Source organism: Camelus ferus, chromosome 17 (genome assembly GCF_009834535.1).
Source record: "Camelus ferus isolate YT-003-E chromosome 17, BCGSAC_Cfer_1.0, whole genome shotgun sequence".
Classification (NCBI taxonomy): Eukaryota; Metazoa; Chordata; class Mammalia; order Artiodactyla; family Camelidae; genus Camelus; species Camelus ferus.
In genome coordinates, this window is record NC_045712.1 from 24,228,706 (window position 1) to 24,255,472 (window position 26,767).

The window sequence follows — 26,767 nt, forward strand, 5'->3', positions numbered from 1 at the left end:
ACTCCACCAAGGTGAATCCTATGAAATAATGTATATGAAATGCTAAAAGATCATTCTTTTAGTGAGACTCTTTCTGGAGGCAAAGACAGTTAGTGACCAGGATGGGAGAATAGAGGAAAATGACATTTAAAAAGCAGTCCATCCTAGTTTAAAAACAAAACAAAATTCATGGCCATGAAAGATGGTTGAGACAACTGGGAAATCTGAATATGGCCTGGATAGTAGGATGCAATTGTTAACTTTTTTTTAGTGTAATAATGGTGTTATGACTCAGAGGAGTATGTCCTTAATCTTAATCAATGTATGCTGAAATATTTAGGGGTGAAATGACATGATGACTTCAACTTACAAACAGTTCAAATAATAGGAAGGTAGAGAGAGAAGAAAGTTAGTGAGAATGGGACAATCGCTGGCTCCAGGTGCAGTATGTGGGTGCCACAGTGCTGTTCTTTCAACTTGTCTGCACGTATGAAAATGTCCATAATAAAAGCAGTCCAGCTCTCATGCCTCCTGATAGGAGGATAAATGAGAACCACTCCCAGAGAGGAGAATTTTCCAAGAGTTCCTGACATTGTTAATATGCCACACATACACTCTTTGACCTGGCACTCCCACTTCTAGGAATTTGTCCTATAGATACACCCACATGACTGTGAATCAGAATTGGAATGGTGAAGTACAATTTATGTCCAGGGACAGGGAACTTGGTAATGCACTATTATACCCATCTGACGGTGTCCTGTGCAAACCTTCACTGAGGAATAGCTAAAGAAATGATAAGGAACAAGCACTGAGATACATTAGTGAATGAAGAAAAGGGCAAACAGTAGATAATAGTAAGTATCTGTTTTAAAAGAAAAGTTATCTACATACATACTGTTTTTTTTATATACACACATACACACATGCACATACATATCCCTGTACCATGTGTTTGTATAGAGTATCTCTGGAAAAAACACCTCCAGGTGGATGGAGTAGCACCTCCAGGAGAAGCAATGGATGGCTGGGAGTGTGGGGGAAGAAAAACTTACTTTTCACTTTACCCCTTTGAATTGTGAACCATGTATACATTCTCTATTCAAAAAATAAATTAATTACAAACCAAACCAAAAAAAATGCCACCTAGGTCAATGGAAAGTAGAAGGCACTATACCTGAGGCAGCCATCCGACCATCTTCAGGGGCCTTTGGTTTGCCAGTCGCCCGGACAGCAAAGATTCGCCCATCGCTGGTGCGGATGTATGTCCCTAAGAAGAAACATGAGGAAGACTGTTATGAACAGACATGCAATACAGCCAACCCTGGGAGACTCCAGGCCTAGGCACTGTGGGTTAGGAAACAGCTGCATATTAGGTCTCACACTCTCTCTCAGTATCCCTGAAATGAGTGGGGTGACTGAGCTGGGGACCCAATATTATTCATTTATTTCACAAACACTGATTTCATGACTACCATATATCAGACACTGTTCTAGACACTGCAGTACACAAGACAGAAAAGGGCCCTGTCTCATGGAGCTTAACCTCCAGAGGAGGAGACAGACAATTATACTAGAAAACATCAGGACAGGTTAAATGCAGGACAGGAGGAAATAAAACAGGGTGCTGTGAAAGAGAGTAAGTAGGCTCCCTCTGTTGTGGACCAGGTACTCCAGCTCAGGTCCTCCTCTTGATTTGGGAGGAGGGAGTCTTACTGCCTCAGCACCCTCCCTCCCTTGGTAGGAATAATTCAAGACGGGCCATTCTAGTCCCACACGGCACTAGTCTACCTTCCCTTGGTCTTGGGCATGTCTTTTGATCTATCTCTTGATGTCAGAGCTGTCTCCTGGCCAGAGGTCGAAAACTTTTCCTTAAAGGGTCGGTTAGTAAATATTTTTGGTTTTGTGGGCTGTAATGTCTCTGTTGTAACTACTCAGCTCTGCTGCTGGGTGTAGCTGTGCTCCAAAGAGCTTTCTTTATGGACAACGAAATGTGAATTTCATAGTTTTCACATGTCACAAAATATCATTCTTTTGATTTTTTTTCCAACCAGTTGAAAATGGTTGAAAATGTAAAACTCATTCTTGGTTCACAGGAAGCAGGTGTGATTTGGCCCATGGGCCATAGTCTGCACCCCTGCTCTGGGCTACGGAGAACCCCATCAGGGGGTTGCATGCGACATACTCTGTGTGTATATGTTTCATGGCATCTTTTCCCTGAGACTGAAGGTACTTTAACCCAACAGAGGCTAAGGCAAACTCTCCTTACTAAACAAAGACCCTCACACTTCAGGGGAGCCTCACACAGCAGAGGCTGACAGGAAAGACAGGCTTCAGCTGAGTCCTGACACCATCCAGCCCAGATTTCTCCCTCCAGCAATCTCATCTCTCTCCATAAGGAGGCCAGAGGCAGTGGACTTCTTAAATGACCACACTCGAAAATTCTGTCATGCAACCCAGGTATACCACTACATTTCCTAGTCGGAGACCTCCACCCTACTCTAAGAAAGTAGATAAGATGGCACAACAACATACATGTTGGTTTATAACCCATTCCACAGCTCATTCCCTCAGATTCTGGTCTCCCTATGTGTAGCATAGTGCCAGACATTAAGCTTTTGATTGCCAAGGCATCCATTTCAAAGACATCCATTTTGGATAAACAAATTGCCAGCTCTAGGACACAGTACTAGCTAAACTACTAGACTAGGGATCCAGGCTGCTCCCACCCATGAAAAGTTCTCCTTTAGAAAGCCCAAGATAACTTAGATAACTAACCCGTGAGTAACCCCACTTTTCCCTTCCCGTACCCTAATTCCCACTCTTATGTTTCAAATTCACCAATAGAGTGAACCCGTGAAACTCTAGCCATGGAATTCTTGGACCCTAGTAAAGACAGACCCAGGTCCACAGTCTTTTTCTCTCTCTCCCCACAACTTTCCTGTGTGGACCTCGAGTTTACCATGTACCATTCAGAACCTGTGGGTAATAAACCTTGATTTTTCAAAGTTCCCTGATGGCTTTTGCTGAGGTACATTTTGCAGTCATAATATGAACCACAAGGCTGGTCCAGCCACTACACTGGCTCTGAGGAAATGTCTATGGGGGCTTGCCACAAGTAGTACAGGACTGGATGACTGTCCCAGGCATTCCTAGCTGACACTATCCATAGGCTGAGACTAACACAAAGCACTGTCTATCCAAACCCACTCCAAGATTCTCCATAAAAACAACAGCAAAATAAAGGAATGCAGGGACCCTAACTCCCTTCTTTTAAGCCACTGACAGATACCCACTGGGCCCACCCCAATTTGGCTGAGCTCCTAGAAGTATCATTCCTATGTTTCTCCAACATGTAACACTCTTATAGGATGATTCCTACGCCCTCTCTAGCTCAAGCCATATGTATTTATTCTGCTTCCCAGTCCACCACTTTCAACCAAAGGTAGGGGATGAGCCTCTTGGGTCAGGTTCTCACCTTTTGTCCCACGTATGATGTGGATGCTCTCACCAGCAGTAATTCTTGCCTGTACATCTGTGGAGCTGTTGAGTCCAGGAATAACAATATCTAGTAAAGACACAGATCTCATATTTAGATTACATGGGCCTGACTGAAGGAGGAAAAGAAAATGCAAAGTCCACATCTACCCCTGTTCCTCAGTGGTTTACCTAAAGTGTCTCAGTGGAGCAAAGGTCAGAACGATGGAAGGTGGAGCAAGCAGAACCTCTCACAACTGTCTAAACAAAGACTACTATGAAAACAAGACACTTTTTAGAAATCTGTCTTTCTGATCAATTTTCCTTGATTTAATTTAAAAATCAGAGTTTTTGGCTTAGAAAAAGTTTTAGCTAAATGGTTATTTCTACTTTTTCCCTTCTTCTCCTGAAGCTATTTGCACGTATGTGTTCCATAACACTTTAGGCTCCAAAAGTGGCCTCATCCTCTTCTTTGCTGGCATTACTCCATACCTAACTAAAGAATGAAGAGAAGAGTACTTTCAAGAATCAGCAAAGAAGCAGGATTACAAGAGGCTGTCTTTTTGTTTTTATTTGCTTTAATTTTTTTTAGAATGGCTGTGTGTTATTTTCATACTCAAAAAACCCAATTAATGTATTTTCATTAAAATGTATCTATCATGAATATTTCTAGATAACAAGATGAAAAACAGCATCACGAAATGCTTTCCTTCCCCCATTACCTTGAATCACAGAATCAACTACAGGGTTAGATGGGCTACCCACCTCCTACCACTGGCCCACATTAAACCCACCAGGTTCAGTCCACATTAAACTCACAAAGCAAAAAGAAAGCGACATTCAAGTCTTCCAAGTAAGTAGCAAGGGTGACAGCTGTCCTTCATACCCAGCTGGCCCTACAGTACAGGCAGGATTCAAACACACTCAAACCTCTCTCAGAAGACCAACTCTATGTCCAGTGACATTTCCACAATCTCTGTGGTATTCAGAGTCCATCCCACCCACCAGTTCTGAGTTATTATTCTTCAGATATTTCTCATTAGAATGCAAATTCTTCAAGATCAGGGACTGCTGCTTTCTCCATTTTTACCAAGAATGCCAATACAGTATGGCCTAGAATGCAAACATTGTTGAATAAAAACTTCCTGAACTGAACAAAGTAATTTTAAAAGGGACAGCACCCCGGGAAAGAGAACCCAGAAACTCCCAACCTGTTGTGGTGACCACTTTCTGCACAAGGACTCCCGCACGCTGCAGGTAGTTGATTGGGAAGTTCATAGCTGGATTGGTGCTGGAGGCAGAGCTTACACTGCCTCCCAGTGGGACATGTCGGGGCATCATGGGGATGGGGGTGGACTGAACAGGACGAACACTGGCCACGGGCTTCTCATCACTCTTCAGGGTTGGCTGCCTAGAAGAGAAAGACAAGCACACTAAGAGAGTTTGGCAGAACAGCCCTTACTTACCTTTCAGCAAAGACTGCTGAGCCTGTCCAGACTTAACCCATTCTAAAGCCTCAAATGCTGCTGAGAGAAGGATCAGAAGAACCTGCAGGGTATGGCAAATTCAAAAGGAGACTAGAGGCAAGGCTGAGACAGAGAGACAGTGAGGGATAAGGCCTCTCAGAGTCTAAGAAGAATCAGATGTCATCGGAATAATACCTTTTTGGAACTATGAGGTGACATGTGCTCCTCTAGAATCTGGACTGTCTACATACATCAGGAATTCGTCCTTGGAAGTTAGGAAGAGGCAAAGATGCCATAAGGGAGGAAAAGTTCTTCAGAACACAGTGCATGCTAATTTGAAGACAAATGAGTGGAATTTTCCCACTCACCCAAGGGAAAAGGGCCATGTGATGCCACATGTTCAGGTGATCTTGAGACCGTCTGTCCAACTTTAACCATCTTTAACCTCTGAAACCTTAAGATTCAATAAGTAATACAGACACCTCTCTCTCCTCTGCATTACTTTTCAGTGGGCTTCTCCTGGGGCCAGTCCCCAAAGTGACCCACTAGTCATGGCCATCACAAAAGCAGCAGCAGCCAAAATGTGTGCACAGAAGTTGGGCTTCTAAATGGTACATGGCCACAGCCAACCTGAGCACTGGTTGTGCACCTCTTACTATGTCCATGCCGAAATGTTTTCCTATGGTCAGTGATGCATTCCTCACTCTTCACCTTCCTTTTAAGCAGATGATCCGACAACCTTGAGAAAGCAGCTCCTGATTTAAGATTTTTGAAGTTAAGTCCCTAAAGTCTGTATTTTTGATCTTTAGTCCTAGGAAAGAGACCCTCTTGGATTGGTATGTTCTTCCTCATCCGACAGAAGACTGGCACATGAAAGAACACACTTTTATATATCACCCTGCAGTTGGAGTCAGTCTGCATGACTCCTCAATCACACTGCTCTTCGGTTGCTATAAGCCTCTGTGGGCAGCTCCTGGGGCCCTGTGGATGTCCACATTCCCAGATAACACAGCAAGCTCACCAGGGTCTGGGGCCCATCTCCTCAAAGTTGGTCCAGGGTGGCTTTGCAGGAGCTGGAGGCTCTGCTCAGATGTCAATGGGATTCTTTTCAGGATACGAAGTCAGAAGGGTAGCCCAAGCCCCATACTGCAGGGGCCAAGGTAAGGAATTTGGGTGGGAAGGCCTCATCATCTGTACCCAGAAAGGATAGGGAATCAGCAGGATCATGGGATGGCTCATCAAGTGCTGTGAGAGGCTGAGGCCTCCCACAGGGCCGGAGCTGGGCCAGAAAACGAGCTGACATCTCCTCACAGCCCAGCCCATTTGTCACATCTTCCCCCCATGTGGCTTTTCTCCCACTGGGTTCAGACTTGTTCCATTCCTGCTGCTACAAGGAAAAGCCCAGAAAAGAGAAAAAAGGGGTGCAGGACAAGAGAAGAGGACATACTCAGGCAATAGTATCTTAGAAAACAACCTAGAAATAAAGTGTGAAGGCTTTGAAAGACAGCAATTCTCCACTTGAAGGGTACATAAAAAGTAGCAAGTTTACTCACTAAAAATTAGTCTTATTTAAAATTTTACAAGGGTTCAGTTTCTTAAGAAGCTCATTTGCAGGGGAGGGTATAGCTCAAGTGGTAGAGCACATGCCTAGCATGCACAAGGTCCTGGGTTCATATCCAGTACCTCCTCTAAAAATAAATAAATAAACCTAATTACCTCCTCCCCAACCCCCCGCCTCCCAAAAAAGCAGCAGCAGCTCATTTTGTAAGTTTTTTTCCTGTTTTAACAGAATCTTCAAAAGAAAAGTCTTATATCTATCCCTCTCAAATAAAATAATTATCTTTAATTCAAGATCATCAATGAAAAAATGCAAAGTGCCTATACCAGCTCGGGAAGCTGATCTGGTAAGGGTTACAAGGCACTTTTTGTTGAAATGAAAAAAAATTTTTTTAAACATAGGTAACTATTCTGTAATTTATTACAAAGAGCCTCTCCCCCCCACTTAGCAATTGGCTTCCATCCTGTTTGTATTCTGAACAGTTCTAGACGTTGTATTCAAGAAAAAGATTTTTTGCTCAGGAACATGGCACAGACACAGAATGAAATCCCATTAGGAACAACAGAATCTCCTGTCTACAATCTAAGACCTATGGAGGACCCAGCTTTCACCCTTGAACTTCGCTGCTAAGCAAGGTCTAGGACCAAGGTGCTACGGTAGGAGGCAGCTATGTGGGAGGGCTGGGCGTCTGTGTTACAGGAAACTGCACCTCCCTGGGAATCCACAAGGACTCTCCTCAGTCACAAGGCCAGCAGCTCACTCTTCCAGCCAGAGCCACTTAAAACACTCGGAGTGCTGAACTGCTTCAGCACCTCATCCAAGAACAGAACATGTCAGTTTACAGCAGCCAAAGAGCAAGTCATAGGCTTTCCCTTTGTTTAAAGAAGGGACCAGTTGAAAAGTCTGGGCCTGGCCCAGCAGCAGACGTTTCTCCCCTTTCAGTGACTCACCAGTTTCTCTGACTGAAGGCGGGGATGCTGGTCAGGCTCTGGTCGCTGGCAGGGTAATACTGAGCGTATGATGGGCGGGTATATGGAACTGAAGTGCGTTTGTCTTCCTCGTAGCTTTTCTTTGCTGCTTTTTTCTCAGCCTTGGTCAGCTTGTGATCCTTTCGGTTAAGGAGCAATGACTCATGCTCAAAAGGCTCCTGGGGACACAGGAGGATGTTGATTTAATTACCAGTCTTCGTTCCAACATGGCTGACATACAGCAAGCCTACTTTAAAACCAAGAAAGGGCTGGCTGTGTGCAGCACTTAGCAAAGAGCCTACTCACAGACACACAGGCAGGCTTACTGTCTTTCTGCCAAGAGTATAAATTCACACACAACTCTAACCTAGCCCCAGCTTTAGATAACTCAAAACTGCTTTCCATATCAAAAGGATGGGAGAGTTCAGAGAATTAATAGAGTATATTTCCAGAATTTCCCCCTCTTTTTCTGCTAGGAAAACTTACACTGGCCAAATCATTCTCATGGCTGAGCTCAGCACTTCTAAGATAAGATTAGGGTTGGGAGTGGGGAGGGGGCTGTATGAGGCAAGGAAAAGTAACAGTTGAGTTTAAGTCACCTGGATGAAACAAAACTTCAGATGAAGGAAGCAAGCTTGCCAGACAAGCCTCCTTCAGTGGAGAGTGTGGTACGGGGCACCCAAGCATAAAGGGTCTTACCTTGGTGATGAGGTGAGGGTACTTCAGACAGGCAAGTTGAAGGACTGGCTCCTTGATCCCCTTTATATTCAGGGATGCCTGCGGGGCCGGCTCCTTCTCAACAAAGTGCAGTAGGTTCTCCACCTCCTTCCGAGTAAAGTTCAGCATTGGATTGAGATCATCTACCACCCGATCTAGAAGGGAGAAGACATGGAGAAAGTCAGTTCATAGCGAAGAAGACTGCAAAAGCACAGCTACAAAGATCGGCAAAGAGAAGAGAGGTTGGGAGTGACAAAAGTGTCACTAACACCTAAACCACCTCGGGCCACTCATACCTGAAAGTCAAAGACCAGGTCTGAGGCCCTCATGAAATAGAAATACCTTAAAAGAAATCTGCATAATTAGCTCAGCTCTTATCATTAAACCCATCTTTAATAATCTGAGGTAAATCCCCTCTTAAGCAATTATTTGAATCAGAATAAGATGGAAGTAACTGCTGGCTTTCTATGATTGAAAACCTGTCTGTGTTCCCACATCCTGCCCCTCCTCTCCCAGCCTTTGTACAGTAAGAATGGCAGCCTGTATAAATCTGCCTCCTCTGAGCCTAAAAGGTGGCTCACCTGACATGCCCTGCTTGGAAATCTGACGGTCATAGATCTTCTTTTCGAGGGTGAAATCAGCCACCAGGCGATAGATGTGACAGGGCTTTTTCTGGCCGTAACGGTATACCCGACATACTGCCTGGGCATCGTGACAAGGGTTCCAGGAAGCATCAAACACCACCACTCTGTTGGCACCGATCAGATTCACGCCCAAGCACCCAGCCCTTTAAAACACAAGCCAATAATCACAGAACCTTTAGTTTTAAAGATGTTTTTCAAATCAATTTTACCCTGTGACCCCTACCCTAGTATCATCCTCTTTGTTCTAAGCAGAATATAGCAGAGGATTTCACTGATCTGCTGATGAACAGTACATTTCTCAAGCACTGAAAAGTATGCCCTGAAAATCCACCATGAAAGTGCCTACCAGCTTGGGAAGAAAACCTACTCTCCATCCCTCTGTATGGAGTAAGGCCCTATATCCTGTCCCCAGAGTAATGCCACTTGGTGAGGGGAAATGCCTGCATACTGAAGTTTCTGGTGCGTTCAGTCTAACAGCTTAGGAGAGTGACTGGTTTAAACCCTTTGATCAAGGGCATTCAGATGGCAGAAGGCACCACGGCCTTTAGGCTGCTGGGCATGAGACAAATAACGGCAGCAGCCTTTTACAGCAGTTACATTACACTGGCTACTTTTTACAGTACTTTCACATTCGTCACATTGTCTAAGCCTCAGAACAGTCCTGAGAGAAAGCTAATTATGACCATTATCGATGAAGATCTCAAAGAAATTCATGACCCTATCATAATTGCCCTGCTAACACAAATTCCATTTGGGGTCCCCTCTCTGACCTCAAAAACAAGTCACAAACCTGAGGAGATCTCTTCTGACAGAACTTGAACAAGCCTCTGGGATAGCTGTCCATGTAGCCAACTGCTCTGAATACAGTCCTCTGACCTCCCCTCTCAGGATCCACTCACCTTGTGGAGAGAAGGAACAGCCAGGTGGTGAGGTTGCTGGGATCATTGAACTGATTAATGAGTCGCTCCCTCTCAAAGGCAGGGGTGCTACCATCTAGCCCTAGGACAGAAGGAAAAACACAAGAAATGAACAGATGAGGGCAGGGGTACAGAGCAAAATTATTTGGCAAATGTGTTTTAAAAACAAAACAAACACACTACAGTGCTTGATCCCACACCCTGTCCCTGCTCAGATTCCATGGGATCTACCATGAGACTCAGGTATCTATCATTCTAAAATAACACTGTGATTCTTACATGCAACAACGACTATAAACTGTGTTTCTCCCTTTAGTATCTTGCGTTAGTTCTAAGGCCAAAGTTCCTAGACCAAAGAGTGCATAAGAATAGCTGTAATCAAGAAGCTTGGAAAACACTGGCTCACGGTGACCTCTCTGCCTCAGTCCTGTGAATCCTAGTGAGTGCACAAGGGTCAAGGGTTTTGTGTTTTGATATAGATGATGTTCCTCCACCAGGAATCTGCATTGTTAACAAGCTCCTCAGGCTAAGAAGCGGCTAGAAGGATACATAAAAGAAATAGATCTGGAGCAGTAGGATGGAGCTTAAGGAGTGAAAAGAGGGAGGCTTAAAGGAGAAAAACTAAGCTTAAGAAGCATGATTAAGAGAGGAGGGGCTATGTTTGTCACCTGAGGTAAAGCAGAGAAAAGGGCAAAACTCAGGCTATGAAATACCATTTGGAGAACTGAAACATGACGACTGTAGGAAGCATTAGTTGAATTGCCTGGTATTAGAGGCTCCTCAGTCAGCACTCCAATCTACCTTTTCAACCTGAGTTCCCACAGTTTCCAACCACAGCTCAGCACCGACTCATTGGGATACAGATAGTCAACACAAGGCTCCAGGCTAGATCCTGTGCTGGGGTCTCTTCACCATCTTCTAAACCTCCATTTCTCTAAATTCTTCCTGATTTAAAGGCCAGGGCTTCTCAGCAAGGGTGATTTCCCCACCCTCCTACCCTATAGGGAACATCTGGCAATGTCTGGAGACATTTCCAGTTGTTATAACTGGGTGGATGCTAGTGCCACCTAGTGAGTAGAGACCAGGAATGCTGCTAAACATGCTACAGTACAGCAAAGAATTATCTGGCCCAAATGTCAGTATCTGCTCAATAAGTGCCTGAGGTCAGTATTTCTCAACTTTTTTTCATTATCACCCTCTTAAGGAGCATTTTAAAATATTTTTCTCAATTACCTTGTCCTCCATAAAATTTCAACACCACAGATATACTGTATACATTTATTTTCTGTATGCATATTTTATGCATATGCTTTATACTTTTAAAGTTAAACATTTTTTCATCCCCTCAAGAACTGATTTGCACCCCCTCAGAGATGCTATCTTCCCCACACAGAATGCATGATCTAGGCTGTGTTCATTCTGTTCCTCCCACCTAGAGTGATCTTCAGGTCACACTAGTTCTGTATATTCAAATTCTCCCCACCTTTGCAAGTCCAGCACAAGTTCCACCTCCTCCAGGAAATCTTCTCCAAGCGACCTCACCATGATGATGCTGTCCTCCATAGAATCTTCATTAGGGCACTCAATCAATCAGTGCTACTTTGAATCTGTCCTCGAGTTGCTGCATCTCAGGTAATGACAAGGCCTATGCCTTCTGTGTCTCTGCACTCCCACTATCTCCCCTAAGCTCCCCAGCCCCAGTCCAGTGCCTCATACACAGCAGCTTCCTCTCAGTATCTCTCTGCTCCTTAGCTAATCACAAATATTCCTACGCATTTGATGAAGAATGGAGTAGGAGGAGAGAAAGAGAGAGCAGAAAAGGAAACCCATGGGCAGACCTTGCCAAGGCTCTAGGAACAAAGCAGCAGTGAACTCACGGAAGTAGCTGACGTTTCGAACCCACTTCTGTACTCCTTGCCCCTCAGCACCAGGTAGACAGGGCACTTCTCGCTTCCCCAGGAACTCCTCAATTAGAGCCAATGTGGAAAGGCTCTGGCTGAAAGGGACACATTTGGTTCAGAAGGCTCCCAGACCCAAGGGAATCTTGTTCCCCAACAGGCCCACACCAATAGGCTCCCGTCTGACAGTCAGAGCTCCCACAACTCCCCATAAAAGGTAACCCCACAAAGAACCACCAAGGGTATTCTTTCTAGCTCATAAGGGAGGAGAGTCATCTACCCACTTATTAGCACCACCCTACTAAAAAACTCTCTATCCTATTACTTTCTCAATTGAAAAATTCTGGGCTTTAGCTCAGTGCAGAGTAACAAACAGCATCAGCATTAAAAACCAACACTGCATGCACATACATCAGATCTATTAATATGGGCCACAGGCAATATTATGGGTCTTACTAAGGAGACAGATCACTCAGCTGCTTCCAAGTTATTTATGCAGAGAGTCAGTCCATAAACCTAGGGGGAACACTAGGTTCTCCCCAAGTTAGAATCACTGCTTTGCTCTCAAAGTATGTCACACATGGAAACCCTCACTCTGAGACTTCCAAGCCAGGCTCCTGCCACTTAGCTCTCACTGGAGCATAAACTGCTCAGAACAAAAGAGAAGCAATCTACTTTATGTCTGTTTCCCTGAGGAGTGAGGCCTTCATGGGACTCAAAGTTGTGGCAAGACTGAGAATGTGACTCTGGAACAAATCAGATCACTTATCTGGCCTTACATACAAAGTTTAAAAAAAAAAGGCTGGGGAGGCATAGAAGCAAATTAGACCAGAGGTCAGCAAATGTTTTCTGTGAAGGGCCAGATAGTAAATAGTTTAAGGCTTTGCAGACCACACACAGTCTCTGCTGCATATGCTTCTTTATTAAAAACAACAACAACAACAAAACTTTTAAAATGTAAAAACTAGCTCTCAGGCTGCACAAAAACAGGTCACAGGCCAGATATGGCCTGAGCTATAATTTGAAGGATTTGACTATGATCTCTAATGTTAGCCTAGGGTTTCAAATTGTTCTCTGCAGAGAAATTGTATTGGACAAAGAAACAAACTCCAAAAAAGACAAAACACAAGAAGGTCCTCACAAGAAGCACTGATTGCAGAGGCATGGAGAAAGAAAAAGGGGCTGGTGCAAACCCAGCCAGTCTCACTGTGTAGGCACTGTGTCTCTCTTAACCAAAGACACATTCTTGGAAATTTCTCTTCCTACCTGAACACAAGGATCTTGTCCCCAAGCTTCACACTTTCCTCAATCAAATGGAAAAGCAGTACCATCTTGGGAGAATTCTCCAAGACACCAGTCTGGTAATTAGCCAAAAGGTCTTTGGCCTGTAGGAGAGAAATGAGGTAGCGTGGAGGAGATCCATGGCCAGATTACTAGAAATACAATTCTCTCCCTCCAAGGTAGTAGCTCACGAACATTCTTTATAGTTCCCTGCAGAGATCTTGGCAGTATAAGGCACTAAGCACATCCCACCGGCTCCCCACAAAGGCTTTTCTCAGCAGTGGTTTATGGCCATAGAAGGATCTGCTCAACTCACCCATTCATAAGTGACAATGTTGTTGCCTCGCTCCTGGAAAGGGTTAAAGCCGACCCCTTGTAGGAACTTGCTATTGGTTGCCTCTCCCATTGAGGAGGCCAAGGCGCTGTCCTCCCCCTTGCCTTTTGTTCCCTGTGATGGGCAGCGGGAACTAGTCCCTGCTGAACCAAGCTCTTCCACGTCCAAGTCCTGCTCATTGGCCAGGCTCTCCTTCTGAAGGGCTTCATATAGCACATCAGGGTGATTCCAGATCTGAGGTTCAAGTTAAAGGAGAGGTAGCACAGGGCAGAGAACAATCTAAAGGTGTCCCAGGGAGCCTGGAAACACACACTTGCTCAAACACACACCTCCCACAGCACAAACTGTCTCACCAAAAATTAGTCTCCCCACCCCTCTCTTAGCCAAAGAGACTGCACGTTCATTTTCACTAAATAGCTGTTTGCCATGATACATAAATGGGAGAGTTCATACCAGAAGGCATGCCAGTATGTTTGGCACACAACCAAAAAGGCTACGTCACAAGCCTTGTATTCTTATTTAAACAGAAACAAGAATATTCCTGTTTCACCATGTAGCTACAGTTAACTACTGTATGAAACTATGAAACAAGACCAAGCTCTCCCTATGGACAAATGTACCTAACTTACAGATGAGCAACCGTAAGTCATTTCGGGGACTATTCCTGGCAGAAGGTGAGAATTCTGAGGAAAGGGGTAGGGAGGTGGTGGGAAGGGTATATTAGCAATGCAGCATCCTCACAGACCACGTCTGCTTTAGCTTCCTGGCCCTGGTCTAGGGCTGTGGCTACAGGAGAAATATTTTGAAACCCCATCAATAACCAGACACACACCTTCAGCTGACTGATTAAAGCAGTGGTCAAATAGGAATAATACCCAACAGGTTGGTTGAGAGCTGTCAAAGAAACAGGCCCCTTGTGAGGCAACAGTGAGCATCTGGCCAGATCAAAAGTAAGTCAGGGTTCATCAACCTGTTCACGAGCCTTAGTGCTAAAGATACCTAGGCCTTGCTGTCCCTAAACCATCTCAAGCATTGTCACAATGAAAGAGATCTTGATCTGATTAACTATGGATTAAAAGGGAAGGTACTCCTCATAACTTGTCTAAGCTATATATTTCTTGAATCTTGAATACACTAGCAGTCAAAAACTCTGCCCCACAATGTTTCTCTATCACCTCACTTTTCAAGTGAAAAAAATCAGTGAGAAAGGAAGTGATTTCTCAAGTTTGGTATAACAAGTTGTGTGGCTGAGTTGCACAATTGCCCTAAAGGGCACCATTTACATTATAGCCCATGAGTGGCACTCCCAGGAATTGCCCCACCTTGAAGCCCCCAATGCAGTGAACTGAGGTGGCCCCTCTCACATCAGTCTTCCTTTATCAAGGACTCCTAGCAGGACTAACTCCCTTGGGACCGTGGGCACCCTTAGTCTGTATCTTAGTATCTCATGAGACCTCAACACACCTTGCAGCACACACAGAAAGCTTTGAGGGGGTTCAGCCCCAGCCAGCCGCTGCTACCACAGTCCCGGAAGCGGTCCATGAACTGTGTGTACAGATCTCGCTGGATCTTGGAAAGCCGCACCAGGATCACATTTTCTTCCTTGGCAGGGAGATGAATCTTCAGCACAGTGTGGCCTCTCCTACAAAGGTCATAATTGACAAGGTAGTGTGGCCAGGAGGGGTCAGTGCAGGACAGAAACAGAACCCTGCATTTCTGCCACACCTCCTTCTTTAGGATCTCAACGTTCACAGCAGTCTTGCAATAATGAGGACTAGTTCACCAATCATCAAGAAGAAATTCGTTTTGAGGATAAAAACTAAAGCAAGAGGTAGAGTGATCTGTCCCAGGTCCCTGAAAGGGTGATGGTGACCAAGGGAACTCCAGGTTCGCATTCTGATCTAGGGCTGCTTCTCTAAGCTTTTCCCACACATGTCATCTTAACAAGGAAAAACACAGGGATACTTCAGACTTGCCTAATCTATGTATTTTAAGATGCTGAAATTGGCTAGCCCCTACCCCTTAGAATCATCATTTTGTTCTTTTATTCAAGTCATTAGAATGCTAGCTGTCTCTTGCTTCTCACAGCAAGTTAGGCAGTTATCCCTAGTAACTTCAAAGATTAACTTCTGAGAGAAGCACTTCTGGACCATACTTTCAGAGACTGAAACACTGCATATATCCACCATTTGCTAGCTATTCAGGAAAATGTGCTCAGTGAAAGGAAAGTTTTACTATTGCCCTACTACGGAGGGGCCCTTGCACTGTAACAACCTTTCCCCTTCAGGAAAACTCGGCAAGCTCTTCCACGAAGGCTCTCCAAGGATTCAGAAAATAGGGCCCTAGAGATGGCTCACCTCTGCACAAAGCCCTCCAGGAGGCTGTGCAGGACATGGCTCCGGTACCGCATGAGGCGGACATCCTGAGGTGTGCTGTCAATACACTGTCCATTCAGGATAGGCCGCTCAAACATGTTGCTGAACTCCTGCCGGGTGCCGAGGAAGTCTGGGCGCACAAAGTCCACCATGCACCAGTACTCGATGAGGTTGTTCTGCAGGGGGTACCCGGTCAGCACTACCCGGCGGCGAGAGCGAATGTTCTTCAGGGCCTGTGAGGTGCTGGCCTGGCAGTTTTTGATGCGGTGTCCTTCGTCACAGATCACCACATCAGGGCCAGGGCGGCATAAGGCCTTCTCAAACTCTAGGGAGGGAAGAGGATCCGGAGTAAGAGGGTGAGAGGGCCTGCTCTTAGTCAACAATATGAGAAGTAGGGGTGCACCCTGGAGGAGACAGAAGAAATGAAGGAAGCAGGAAAGCAAGAGTCAGCCCCCATTGGTGAAAGGGAGCCAGCCATCCAAGTTCCTGCGCATTTGGTGTGACATGTTCACCTGGCCTGTTGACTCTTGCAGTAAATGTCCCTTTTCCCTCTTTCCTTTCCTTAACTGTCTTCCCTTTAGGCTAAGAGTAAAAGCTGGCTTGCATTCCTAGGGTTTATTCAAACTGGGCAGCAGAGAACATGACTTTACAGAGTACCAGCTTAGGATTAAAAATTAGCCTGAAGGATATTGATGGGAATAACCCAGACACTTCTGTCAGCTCTCACCAGTGTCTTGGCACCATCTGAAGGTGGGCTGGTGGGAGTTTGCTAAAGGACAAGGTCTTCCTGGAGTTACTCGCCAGTCATTGCTAAATGGCAAATTCATCCCAGCTCTACCACAGAAGCAAACCTACACCAAACATAATCTCGTAGATGAAGAGACTTATAAAATGAAACAGACCCTGAACCCTAAAAAAAAACTTTCCTCCCCAAATAGGCAAAGGCCCCTTTGAAGAGGGAACAGAACTAGAACATGAGAATAGCTTTCACCAAAAAAAAAGAAAAAAGAAAACTAGGATAAATTCACAAACAGTATCATTACTACTCTGCATATTCATTTTCAAAATACTTTAGAAATATTTTCTTAATGCTACGTCAGAGCATCTCTGGGAAGTGGCAGAGGCAGCAGTTACTCTTCTAACTATTCTATCAAAGACACTGGGGAGTCTTCCCCAAGCCAGTCTGTGGCCTGGCCTAACCAGAACTCCACTGCCTGCAGAGAAACCAGCACCTTCTGAGAGCCAGTGCAGGTCACCCCACCTATCTTGCAGACCAGGATTTCTGGTTCCTAACAATACAACTCACATCAATAATGCCTCCCCCTTGACCACGTGCTAGAGCAGACACTATTTCTTTTCTCCTGAAACACCCCTAGGAGTACTTCCAGAGAGCCTGCCCACCTCTCCGAAACTCCTGCTGTCGATCTTCCTCATCCAGATCAATGATGACCGGGTGAGAACGTTTCTTGGTTTTCTTCGGTCTACCTGTGGCAAAGGATTTCTTCAGGGTGAGGAGTCTGTACATTTCGTACCCCATCAGCAGCACCCCACCCTCTGACACCCAATCAGCCATCACTTTAGCACGAGCCGCCATTGTCCTGCAAGAATAAACAGAAAGAAAATATTATGGCTTCTCCAGCTCCCTAGGAAGAATTTCTCACAATCAAAGCTGTGTTGATGTATATTCAGAAGTCCTTATTGCCAAAGACTTCATGTGGCAACATCACAGGGCTGGCTAGCTACCCGAAGACTTTCCCATCATCCTACAGAAACTGAGGACAGATTGGGTCATTGATGATGGTTAAACAGTAAAAAAAAAAAAACAAAAAAACACAAAACAGAATTCAAAGGTACAAGACAAGCAAAAGTGACATCTCCCTTGGATGTGCATGCATGACTATAGTACTACATCTGAGGGAGAATTTCAAGTTATTCCCACAATAAACACAAGGCAGTAAAAGCAGAGGCAATTTTATATTTCACCTGCTCAGGCCTTGTGAGTAAAGGACATGCAGTAAAGGGAAAAAAGAGCAGCGGAGATAAGATGATGCTCAGCACAGTCCCTTTACTCCTAAACAACTGAGCCCTGGCTGTATTTCATTAGCTGCACAGGGACTAACAGTCCTGAAATCTAGGAGAAAAGAGCAGGTGATCAGCCACCTGTGGGGCCACTCACAGTTTCCTCATTTTGCTGTGTGTAATCAAACATCACAAAAGGCACCCTCTGCAGAAAAGAAAGTCTACCTTCTCAATTATCCAATATATCAGTGGGGGAAGGGTAGCATGGATAGCTGGTTTGGACCAAAAAATAGCTTTAGATTTTTGGAAAACAAAAAAAAGAGTTGCATCTTTCAAAGCTTGGAAGCTGTAGCACTGAAGGTCAACTGTAGATTGATGCTTAAGAGAAGAGATTGGTGATTAGGTTTCTAAGTAAAGATAAATCTAAAAGGTGAAAAGTTAGAAGATGGAAAGTTTTATCATGTTGAATTTTATTACTATAAGAAATGTCCCAGGCTACGTAACTCTGACTTTACTGAAAAACCAGACAGAGAAAAAAATGAGCAGCAAGAAGAGAGAGAGGGACACATCAAGAAACCAAAAGGGATCTGGGAGGTGAAGGCACATACCCAAACAGACTGCCTTGACATCCAGATCCTGGGAAGAAGTCTACAAGGAAAGGGGCAGAGAGGAGAGGGCAGGCCACCTACTTGTGCTCATCATTCAAGATGTGAACTTTAAAGAACCGAGGTTGGATTTCTTCAGGCTTGTTGTCAGCTGGAAGGGCTTCAGGAGCAGGGAGCCACATGTTGAACTCTGCCAGCCAATTCTGAAGAGTATTAACCTGTCAGAAAGTCACATCCAAAAAGAGAGTTTTAGGGAACAAGCTCAGAGCTGAGCTTTCTGTCAAGATGTCTAGTGCCTAGTAAGGCATTAACCCAGTGCTTCAGAGGGGTGACTAAGAGCTGCCTTCCCCAACTCTTACCGGCACGATGGCAAGGACAGTTTTGGCTGGCGTGTGGCGGAAGAGGACATCGATGAAGGAGATCACTTGCAAAGTTTTCCCTAGACCCATGCTGTGGGCCAGGATACAGCCAAAGCCACTACTGCTCTTAAACCTCTCCAAGGACTCAACAAGGTTATCATACAGGAACCGGATCCCGCCAATCTGACAAGGGATAAGCACAGACAAATATCAGAGGGGCTGACAAAGACCAGGAGTCCACTTTTACTTACTTTGGAATTAGTCAAAATTAAGTAAATGAGCAGACATTATACCAGACAGCTAGTGTGGACGGCTACAGAAGTTTCCCTGTACCCTGACTAGTTTATTGGCTGGTGACAGTCTTCTTGGAGGAAACAGAAAAGCATTCACCTAGTACAATGGCCCATCTGAGGCAGGACTCTTCAGTAACAAATTCCCACAGGGTTCTTTCACTCAGCCTTGGCCTGGCTGCCTTTGGTTGTTTACCTAGAGGCAGCCCATTCCACGAGGAGCAGTTCCTATTATTAAGATTCTTATGCTGTGTCAACCTCTGCCTTCATGGAGCTTTCACTCACTGGTCCTGGTTCCCAGTTCTGGATCAATACAAACTACTCTGATCCCTCCTATTAGAAAGTCCCTCAGACTCTGAGTCTCACATTTCTTCTGGAGCCACAAGTTCCTAACCACACCGCTGCTCTCCAGAGAGCAGCTCAATCAGTCTTGCAGATCTCACAGAAGGAGGCTCAAGATTATTAAGCCAAGAGATCAGCACCTTTTACGTGATGGGGCAAATCTTGTTCCTTCCCATTCATCAGGAATCCTGAAGCATCAACTGCTGGGAGGAAGAATCAGGCCTTTTCAACAGCTGCTCGTGGTACCAAACAAGTACTTCACAGGCTGTGATGCTAACAACCACCAGCAGGTGATATCCACAGCAAGGAAGCTGAAAGGAGACAAAGAGGAGAGCCCAGATTTGCTGTACCTGATGAGGTTTCACTGCCCGTGCCAACTGTGGGGCCAGGAAGACATTCTCCTCCTCTGGAGGGTGGTTCAGGTTGACGAGGACCCGCCCCAGAGCATCACGCTGATTTAAGACGTCATTCACATGGGTGCCACCCTTCTCCTCTTCCTCATCCTCCTCACTGACGGACTCACTGCTGTCCACAATGTGCAGAGTGTCCTCCTCTCCAGAGCTCAGTTCAATCACCTCTGAGACAGCCAACAAAACAAAAACAAAAACCCAGGGAGCAGAGATAACTTACTGCCCCTTGTTAAAACAAAAGAGCATGGAAACAAAGTTAGAACTTGTTAACACTTATAAAAATGTTTCTTTCTATTATTTCTCTCTTTCTGCTTCAAGTTAAGACAAGAGGAAAACTTAAATTTACCAAGGAGACTCAGAGAAATTTGTCACAGTCAGACCCCAAACTGAATGAGGAAGGACTGAACTTTGTACTAGGCAAAGGTACAGCCAATTTCTCAGGGTGAACATTGGTCAGGAGGAAGGAGGGGCACCTCTGGCTCGATCTTACCATCTCGACTGCTTTTTTCATCCTCACTGCCACTACTACTGTCCAAACAAATGACTTCCTGGGTTAAGACCCGAGGAGGCAGTTGGGGACCATCACTTGCTCTTAAGACAATTTCCTCTAGGAAAGAAAAAAAAAAGACAGACGGGAATGTCAAAACCACATTTAGCTCAAACATCTTCCCCCAAATGACTTGCCATCCTCCTCTTGTTGTTCTCAGAGGGATTACCCTCTGAGGAGAGAAGTAAAGGACATCTCAGAAACCTCAGCCCCCTTTCCAAATTCCATTTTCTCTACTGGTTCTTATTTCCTGGTATCTACACTGCGCCACTAGAAAAGGACCTAACCCCTGGCATGTTAAAATCCAAAGTTATGAGGGGAAAATCGAAATAAGATCAATTTGAGGAGGCACACTTTTATCCATCTTAACTTTTAATATGAGATCCTACTGACTGTGTGCTCCTAAGAAGACAGATGACTTGAAAGCATTCCTGAGAGGCCACAATCTTACTCCATATCTGTCCTTGACCACTGTACACATCAAGGGCCTCTTCTCTGTGCAGCACCGGGCCTTTCCTGCCACCTCCTCTGCTTACCGGGAAGGAACTCCAGGGGAACAGTGGGAATAGGGGCTGCATAATCCTTCCTCTGCTGTTCCAGGCGTTTCCTTCTTTCCAATTCTTCCTGTTGTGCTGCTTTGGTAACTGGCTCCAATTGATCTTCCCGGAGCAGCTTTCTAAACATTAAAATAAGATAGAGTACTTGGGTTCACTTGAGATTTGGGCAATGTAATGTCAAGCTAAAGAGGGAAATCACCATTGCTGAGCTCAGAGAGCTGAGGTGGGAGGAGAAGCCATATCAGTCTCACTACACCCATGCAATGGGCAAGATAAAAAAATAAATGGGACTTCAAGGCTCAGGTGGTTCTGGGCTAACATATTTTTCATATTATTTAACTTCCTGACAGATGCCCCTGCTGACTCATCTCTGCATATAACAGACCAAGAGTAAAACAGAATAATATGTGATTCATAAAGCTGAAAAGCAGTATAAAAAATCAGTTGTTGCATGGGGAAGTGGGATTATGGATGATTCTACAGGCTTATTTTCCAAACTTAGAGTAATATTTTCAAGGGGTCATGTTTAAAAAAAAATGAGGGTCGGAGGAGAAAAGTATCACTTATCTTCTTTCAATAGTAAAATTGTTACTGGTAGAAGAAAGGACTGTTGAGGATTTGGATAGTTAAGGAAGTTCACATCTGCTGTTCTCTTAGGTCAAGGAAGAAGCCCTGCTTTGGACCAGACAGTTCCCTGCCAACTGAATTTGAGTTCTAGGAGGATGAGAACTCAACTTTTTATCTCCTCTAATTTTGAGACATTAGGAAAAAATAAAGGAAGAAACAGAGTCTAACCAGAGCACCCTATGGTTGCTTCCCAGGGCCTCTAGAGAGTAGTGCACTCCCCAGTGGTGCTCAAGTGCCATCCACATCCACTCTGTATCCTCTGACAGCCCAGACCCAGTGGTCCTGAGCTGCATCTTCACTATTAATTGGGGCACGCAGCTTACACTTTTCTCCTTTGGAAATAGGACTCTCCTTCTCAAACCAGCCCTTCTTCTACCAACAGCCATCAAATGAAAGTAATACTTCTACTCCCTCGCTTCTCCTCCTACCCAGAGCACAGCTCACCGTATGTTTCTCCTCATGTGGGAGGGCTTCTGAGCTCTCTTCTTTTTGGGGTCCTCGGAGGCTAGGCTTTTGCCTTGGTGGTGCCTAAGCTGCTCTGAAGGCTCAGACTGAGATGAGGTAGTTGAAGTGCACCGCAGTGGCTGCTGCCCATCTTCCTCCAGCTGGGCACACTCAGTGCCACACATGTCTTCCAGGGATGGGTCTGAAAAGACAAGGGGAAAGAAGTGTCAGGGACCAAACTTTACTGGAAGAAAAATGGGTTTTGATGCCAGACACACCAGTATTCAAATCTCAACTCAGCAACTTATTAGCTGATGATCTAATAAGCCAAGTTACATCTCTCTGAACCTCAATGGACTTATCTATAAAATTAGGATAGTAATGCCCACACTTTAGAGCTGCTGTGGGGACCAAATAGTGTGCATGCTCAGAGCAGACTTACGACAAATGAGAGCCATCACTCTTGATATGATTTAGCACTATGATCAGAGTGAGGAAGCATCATGGCCTCGACTGCTCAGAAAGGGACAAATGGGTTCCAAGTACAGCTCACACTCACTTGTGTGTGACTCTAAGCAAATCTTGTCTGCCAGCAGGGAAAATACTCCTTCCTGCAGTATCTTAAAAAGTTCACCTATCCAATTTACCAACCATTTAATAAGGGTTTACAACATGGCAAGCACTGCTCTGGTTGCCTCAAGGGACATTGATAAGAACTCTTCCCTTCAAGGACTTTGTTTTCTAGACATAATAAGGCAAAGCATGCTAAAAACCAAAGGAGGGGCAGACCAACTGAACTAAAGAACTTAAAAGTTCAAGACACCATTTTTCAGCCAGCGGTAATTAGTTAAACCACAAATAATTGTGTTAGGGTCGCAGAATACGAAAAGTGCTACTTTGTGGGATGATCCCACAAGGAATTATATGGGAGGTAAAATGTGAGTGAGGCCTTGAAAGATGAATAGAACGTCTAAAGGTATTTGCCTTGGGGATAGCAGGAAAAAGGGAAGAAATTCCTAGCAGAGGGAATGTGATTTATGGTATCAACCACCAGCAAGGACTAGGGTTGGGTAGGAGGGTCCATGTGTATGTACATCCCTCTCCTCATCTGCAGAGCAGCATTCTGTTCACTGGATGGGCAGGCTTTGACAATCACATAGACCTGTGCCCAAGTCCACCAGAGCCTCCCAGATACAAGCACTACACAACTAAAAGGTCTTCTTTCCCAAAGGTAAGAGGAATTCAAAACTAGAACATAAATGCTGAAACTGAGGTCCTCTAATTAGTGCCATTTGGCTCTCAGGCAGGAAGGACACAGGAAGTTGGGGGTTTTGGTGGGATTATTTTTATTTGTTATTTTGGATTTACCAGTTTTCCACTATTATCCTTTTCCCATCATAGGATCCCATCTAGGATATCATATTGCATTTAGTTGTCTTGTCTCTTTAGTCTCCCCTAAACTGCAGCAGTTTCTCAGTCTATTCTTGTCTTTCATGAATTTGACACTTTTTTGAAGAGTACTGGTCAGGTGTTTTGCAGACTGTCCCCCAATTTGGGTTTGTCTGATGATTAGATTGGGGTTGTGGTATTTAGGAAAGAACACCAGAGGTGAAGTGCGCTTCTCATCACCTTATCAGAGTACATGATATCAACATGGCTTATTACTGGTGACATTGACCTTGAAGTGGTGTCTACAAAATTTCTTCACTGTAAAATTACTATTTTTCCCTTTCCATTTTTTTTATTCATTAGATGCCAATCACTAAGTCTGGCCACATTCAGTGGGGAGAGAATTAAGCTCCATTACCTGCTGGGAGGGGTATCAAAGAATTTCTGAACATATGTTAAAACCACATACAAAAAAATGTTTGGGGAGGGGCTTTGAGAATGCAAATGCAAATGCAAATATCCTGTTTCTTAGACGTTTCACCCACTAATTTTAACATTCATCAGTGGATCTTACCTAGAGCAATTAGTATTGTGCTGTTCTAATGGTGCTTTTCAATTTTCCTCTTTGCTTCCACATTTATTACTTGGAGTTTTTCTGGAAGGGAGATTTGTCCCTTCTTCTTCATTTATATATTCAACATTTTATGACAGTATGGATTCAAGAAGAAACACTCAACCCTGTAGACTTTGGTAAAGGGAGGCCAGGGCTGCCATAGATTTCAATGAGTGAATCAGTTAATTGAACCAGTTAGCATCCCCAAGCTGAAAAAAAGACATACCTTGGGTCATCATCCAATGCACTCAACCACATAAAAATAACAAATGGGCCATCTTACCAATCCGTGGCTGAATCAGGGAATCATGAGTTTCCCAGACATACTGTTACTGCTCATCTTCCATGCCTTGAGGATGCCCTCCTTGCCCTGTTACCATTCTGAGTTCCTTATGGTCTCTTTCATATTGGTGCCAGATTTTAGAATAGCATGGAGTTGGAAACTAATATTTCCTAAAAGATGACAGAGGTTAGGGGTTCAGTATGGACACTGAAGCCATACTACTGGGATGTGAACATCAGCTCTGCCCCTTGTTACAACCTTTCTGTTCCTCACTTATAAAGAGAATAACAACTGCACTGTTAGTCCTTAACCTCAGAGGGTTTGTGGTGATGACTATATGAAATAGCCTAAATAAAGCACTAGAACAATGCCTGGCATATAATAAAAACTAAATAAAACAAGCTGCTGCTTTCACTATGACTACCACTATCCCAGATACAAGGAATACGTTTGGTTTCATCTTTCTTTCTACAAAGTGATTTTTGCTCCTCTCATTCTAAGTATGATACAATGAAGCCCTAAAAACTTAAGAAGACTTGTCTATGGGTATACAGGAAAACAAGAACAGACAGTTAAGAGAACACGCTTTGTAGTCAGGCAATCCTGGCTCTGTCACTTATTAGCTCTATGTTCATGGGTTCAAATTCTCTGAGCCATAGTTCCTAAATTTGTAAAATGAGGATGTAAATAGCTCTCCCATTGAAAATATTATTCTTTAAACTCAAGTCTGTCAAACTCCATACTCCCAACCACATTCAACAGCCTGGAGGCATACAAAGCTCTGGGTCTTGGTCAGCCATGCTAGGTAGCACTATTCATTTGTGTGGAGAACTCAGACTTCAATTATATATCCTAATCAAAGATCAGAAATAAGAAAGCAAATGGATATGCAGAAATAACATATGCAAACTGCATTTTGTTCTTAGAAAATGAGTGTTTCTTACACACACACACACACACACACACACACAAACCCCACATGAAGTTGTAGATTACTCCATTCTAAACCTCTGCACATGAGACCGCCACAAACCAGCCACTGTCACCTCTCCATCCCTGCTTTTAGTTTAGCCTAACATACATTTGAGCATCTACTTACTATGTAGCAGCCCTGTGCCAAGGCATAATGGAATGGTCCACACGGGGAAACACATACACACGTATATGACAGTGGAGTGCCTAATAGCAACAACACTTGGGGAAAGGACACCTAGTCCAGGCTTGCCTATCGGTAATGGGGACTGTTTCCTTGGGAAAAGTGAGACCTGGGTTTGATCTAACAGAATGGGCAGGCGCCAGCTTATAAAGAAAGAAAAGAAAGAACATTCTAGATAGATATTTTTAGAAGCATGAGCAAAAGGAACAGAACCTCTAAGCAAGGTGGAATGGTGGGGAGGGTATAGCTCAAGTGGCAGAGTATGCTTAGCATGCATGAAGTTCTGGGTTCAATCTCCAGTATCTCCATTTAAAAAAAAAGATAATAAATAAACAAGGTGGAATGGTTAGGAAAGTAGATGAGGTTCAATATTGGCTAAAATGAATTAAGCAAAACAGCAGGAGGAGTGGCCTTCCAACCCAACACCCACTTTTCTGCGTCTTCCCGGGAGCTCCTTTTCCAAGGAAAATTTAGGTGTAGATCCAAGATTCTCCCTGGATGCTGGACAGCACACAAGTCAACCCCTGTCCTAGAGAGGACTACTTGCAAAGCCTTTTCTTTCCCTAGCATTCTACATCCCAGTGCCTGGTGGTTCGGTGGGGAGAGGAAGCTCAAGTGGCCATTGTAGAAGCTGGGGGTGAAGGTGGATGGTGGGTGCATACATGCACACACACTCACATGTGAATGCCCAGAAGCAGCACTGGGAGCATCTTCCTTGGCCCTTACACACTGAGAGATCACTGAAGGTATCAGGCAAACAACCTTTGCTTTCTGAAGAGCAAAGGGGAAATGGCCAAGGGAGGCACCAAAAAATGTTCATGACGGAACACTGCAATACTATTAAAATGAGCAAGAGGTTAAAACATCACAGTCCCCTCTCTATTACCACTGGGCCCACAGCAGATGTTTTATAAAAGGCCTCCTAAAGGCAGCAGAGTCCAGCACGGCAAGTGGCATTGAGAATGCAACATGAGCCTTGGCTTGGGAACATGTTCTGCCTGCTGAGGAAGCACGGTGTCATCGCTCCAGTGTCCAGCTGGACATGAGAACTAAAAAAGAAGCTCTAAGGTAGAGCTGCAAGTCTGACAAGATGTCCTCCCAAATGCACTACTCTGCTTAAGTAGTCCTTTCTCATTTCCATCTGAAGCACCACAGGAGGAAAGCTCAGCAATTCTTGGTTTTCCTTAAGGACTATTATTCCTTCAGGCACCCCACCCCTCCAAAGAGCTAATATTTCTATGGCACTGTCACACAGTACTACTGTCACCTCCCTCCTAAGTCACAGCCCACGATTCTTCCCTCCTAAAAAGGGAGGCCATCAAATTTCTCCTCCCAAAGGACAGGTGGCTGGACAGCACATTCCCTAACAGGGAACACCCACTGCTAATTTGGCCACTTCACCAACACTGCAGCCTGACTGACACACCAATTACACTTGGGGCTGGGTTGGCACACTTGAACATGGTGTTTTGCTGGGTCCTTTGACCTGTTCTGGTAATGACCTTTGATGTT

The 26,767-nt window shown here is 44.6% G+C and overlaps 1 protein-coding gene across 5 annotated transcripts in view; it reads right to left on the bottom strand.

The window, feature by feature from the left end:
• The window catches only part of RAD54L2 (RAD54 like 2), a 106,898-nt gene that overhangs the window by 6,118 nt on the left and 74,013 nt on the right, over positions 1-26,767 (bottom strand). For 4 of the 5 annotated variants that reach the window (XM_014563348.2, XM_032458398.1, XM_032458397.1 and 1 more), the window contains 19 exons: positions 21,815-22,016; positions 20,723-20,862; positions 20,130-20,246; positions 19,580-19,806; positions 18,598-18,780; positions 18,323-18,456; positions 17,016-17,212; positions 15,597-15,939; positions 14,704-14,881; positions 13,222-13,473; positions 12,891-13,009; positions 11,604-11,722; positions 9,709-9,808; positions 8,747-8,952; positions 8,148-8,320; positions 7,431-7,627; positions 4,668-4,867; positions 3,458-3,547; positions 1,157-1,249 (listed from right to left, as the gene is read on the bottom strand). In XM_014563348.2, coding sequence (XP_014418834.1) covers positions 1,157-1,249; positions 3,458-3,547; positions 4,668-4,867; positions 7,431-7,627; positions 8,148-8,320; positions 8,747-8,952; positions 9,709-9,808; positions 11,604-11,722; positions 12,891-13,009; positions 13,222-13,473; positions 14,704-14,881; positions 15,597-15,939; positions 17,016-17,212; positions 18,323-18,456; positions 18,598-18,780; positions 19,580-19,806; positions 20,130-20,246; positions 20,723-20,862; positions 21,815-22,016 — 3,270 coding nt within the window. Of the gene's footprint in view, positions 1-1,156; positions 1,250-3,457; positions 3,548-4,667; positions 4,868-7,430; positions 7,628-8,147; positions 8,321-8,746; positions 8,953-9,708; positions 9,809-11,603; positions 11,723-12,890; positions 13,010-13,221; positions 13,474-14,703; positions 14,882-15,596; positions 15,940-17,015; positions 17,213-18,322; positions 18,457-18,597; positions 18,781-19,579; positions 19,807-20,129; positions 20,247-20,722; positions 20,863-21,814; positions 22,017-23,777; positions 23,993-26,767 lie in introns of those variants that run through there. The other variant, XM_032458400.1, reaches the window with a different exon arrangement.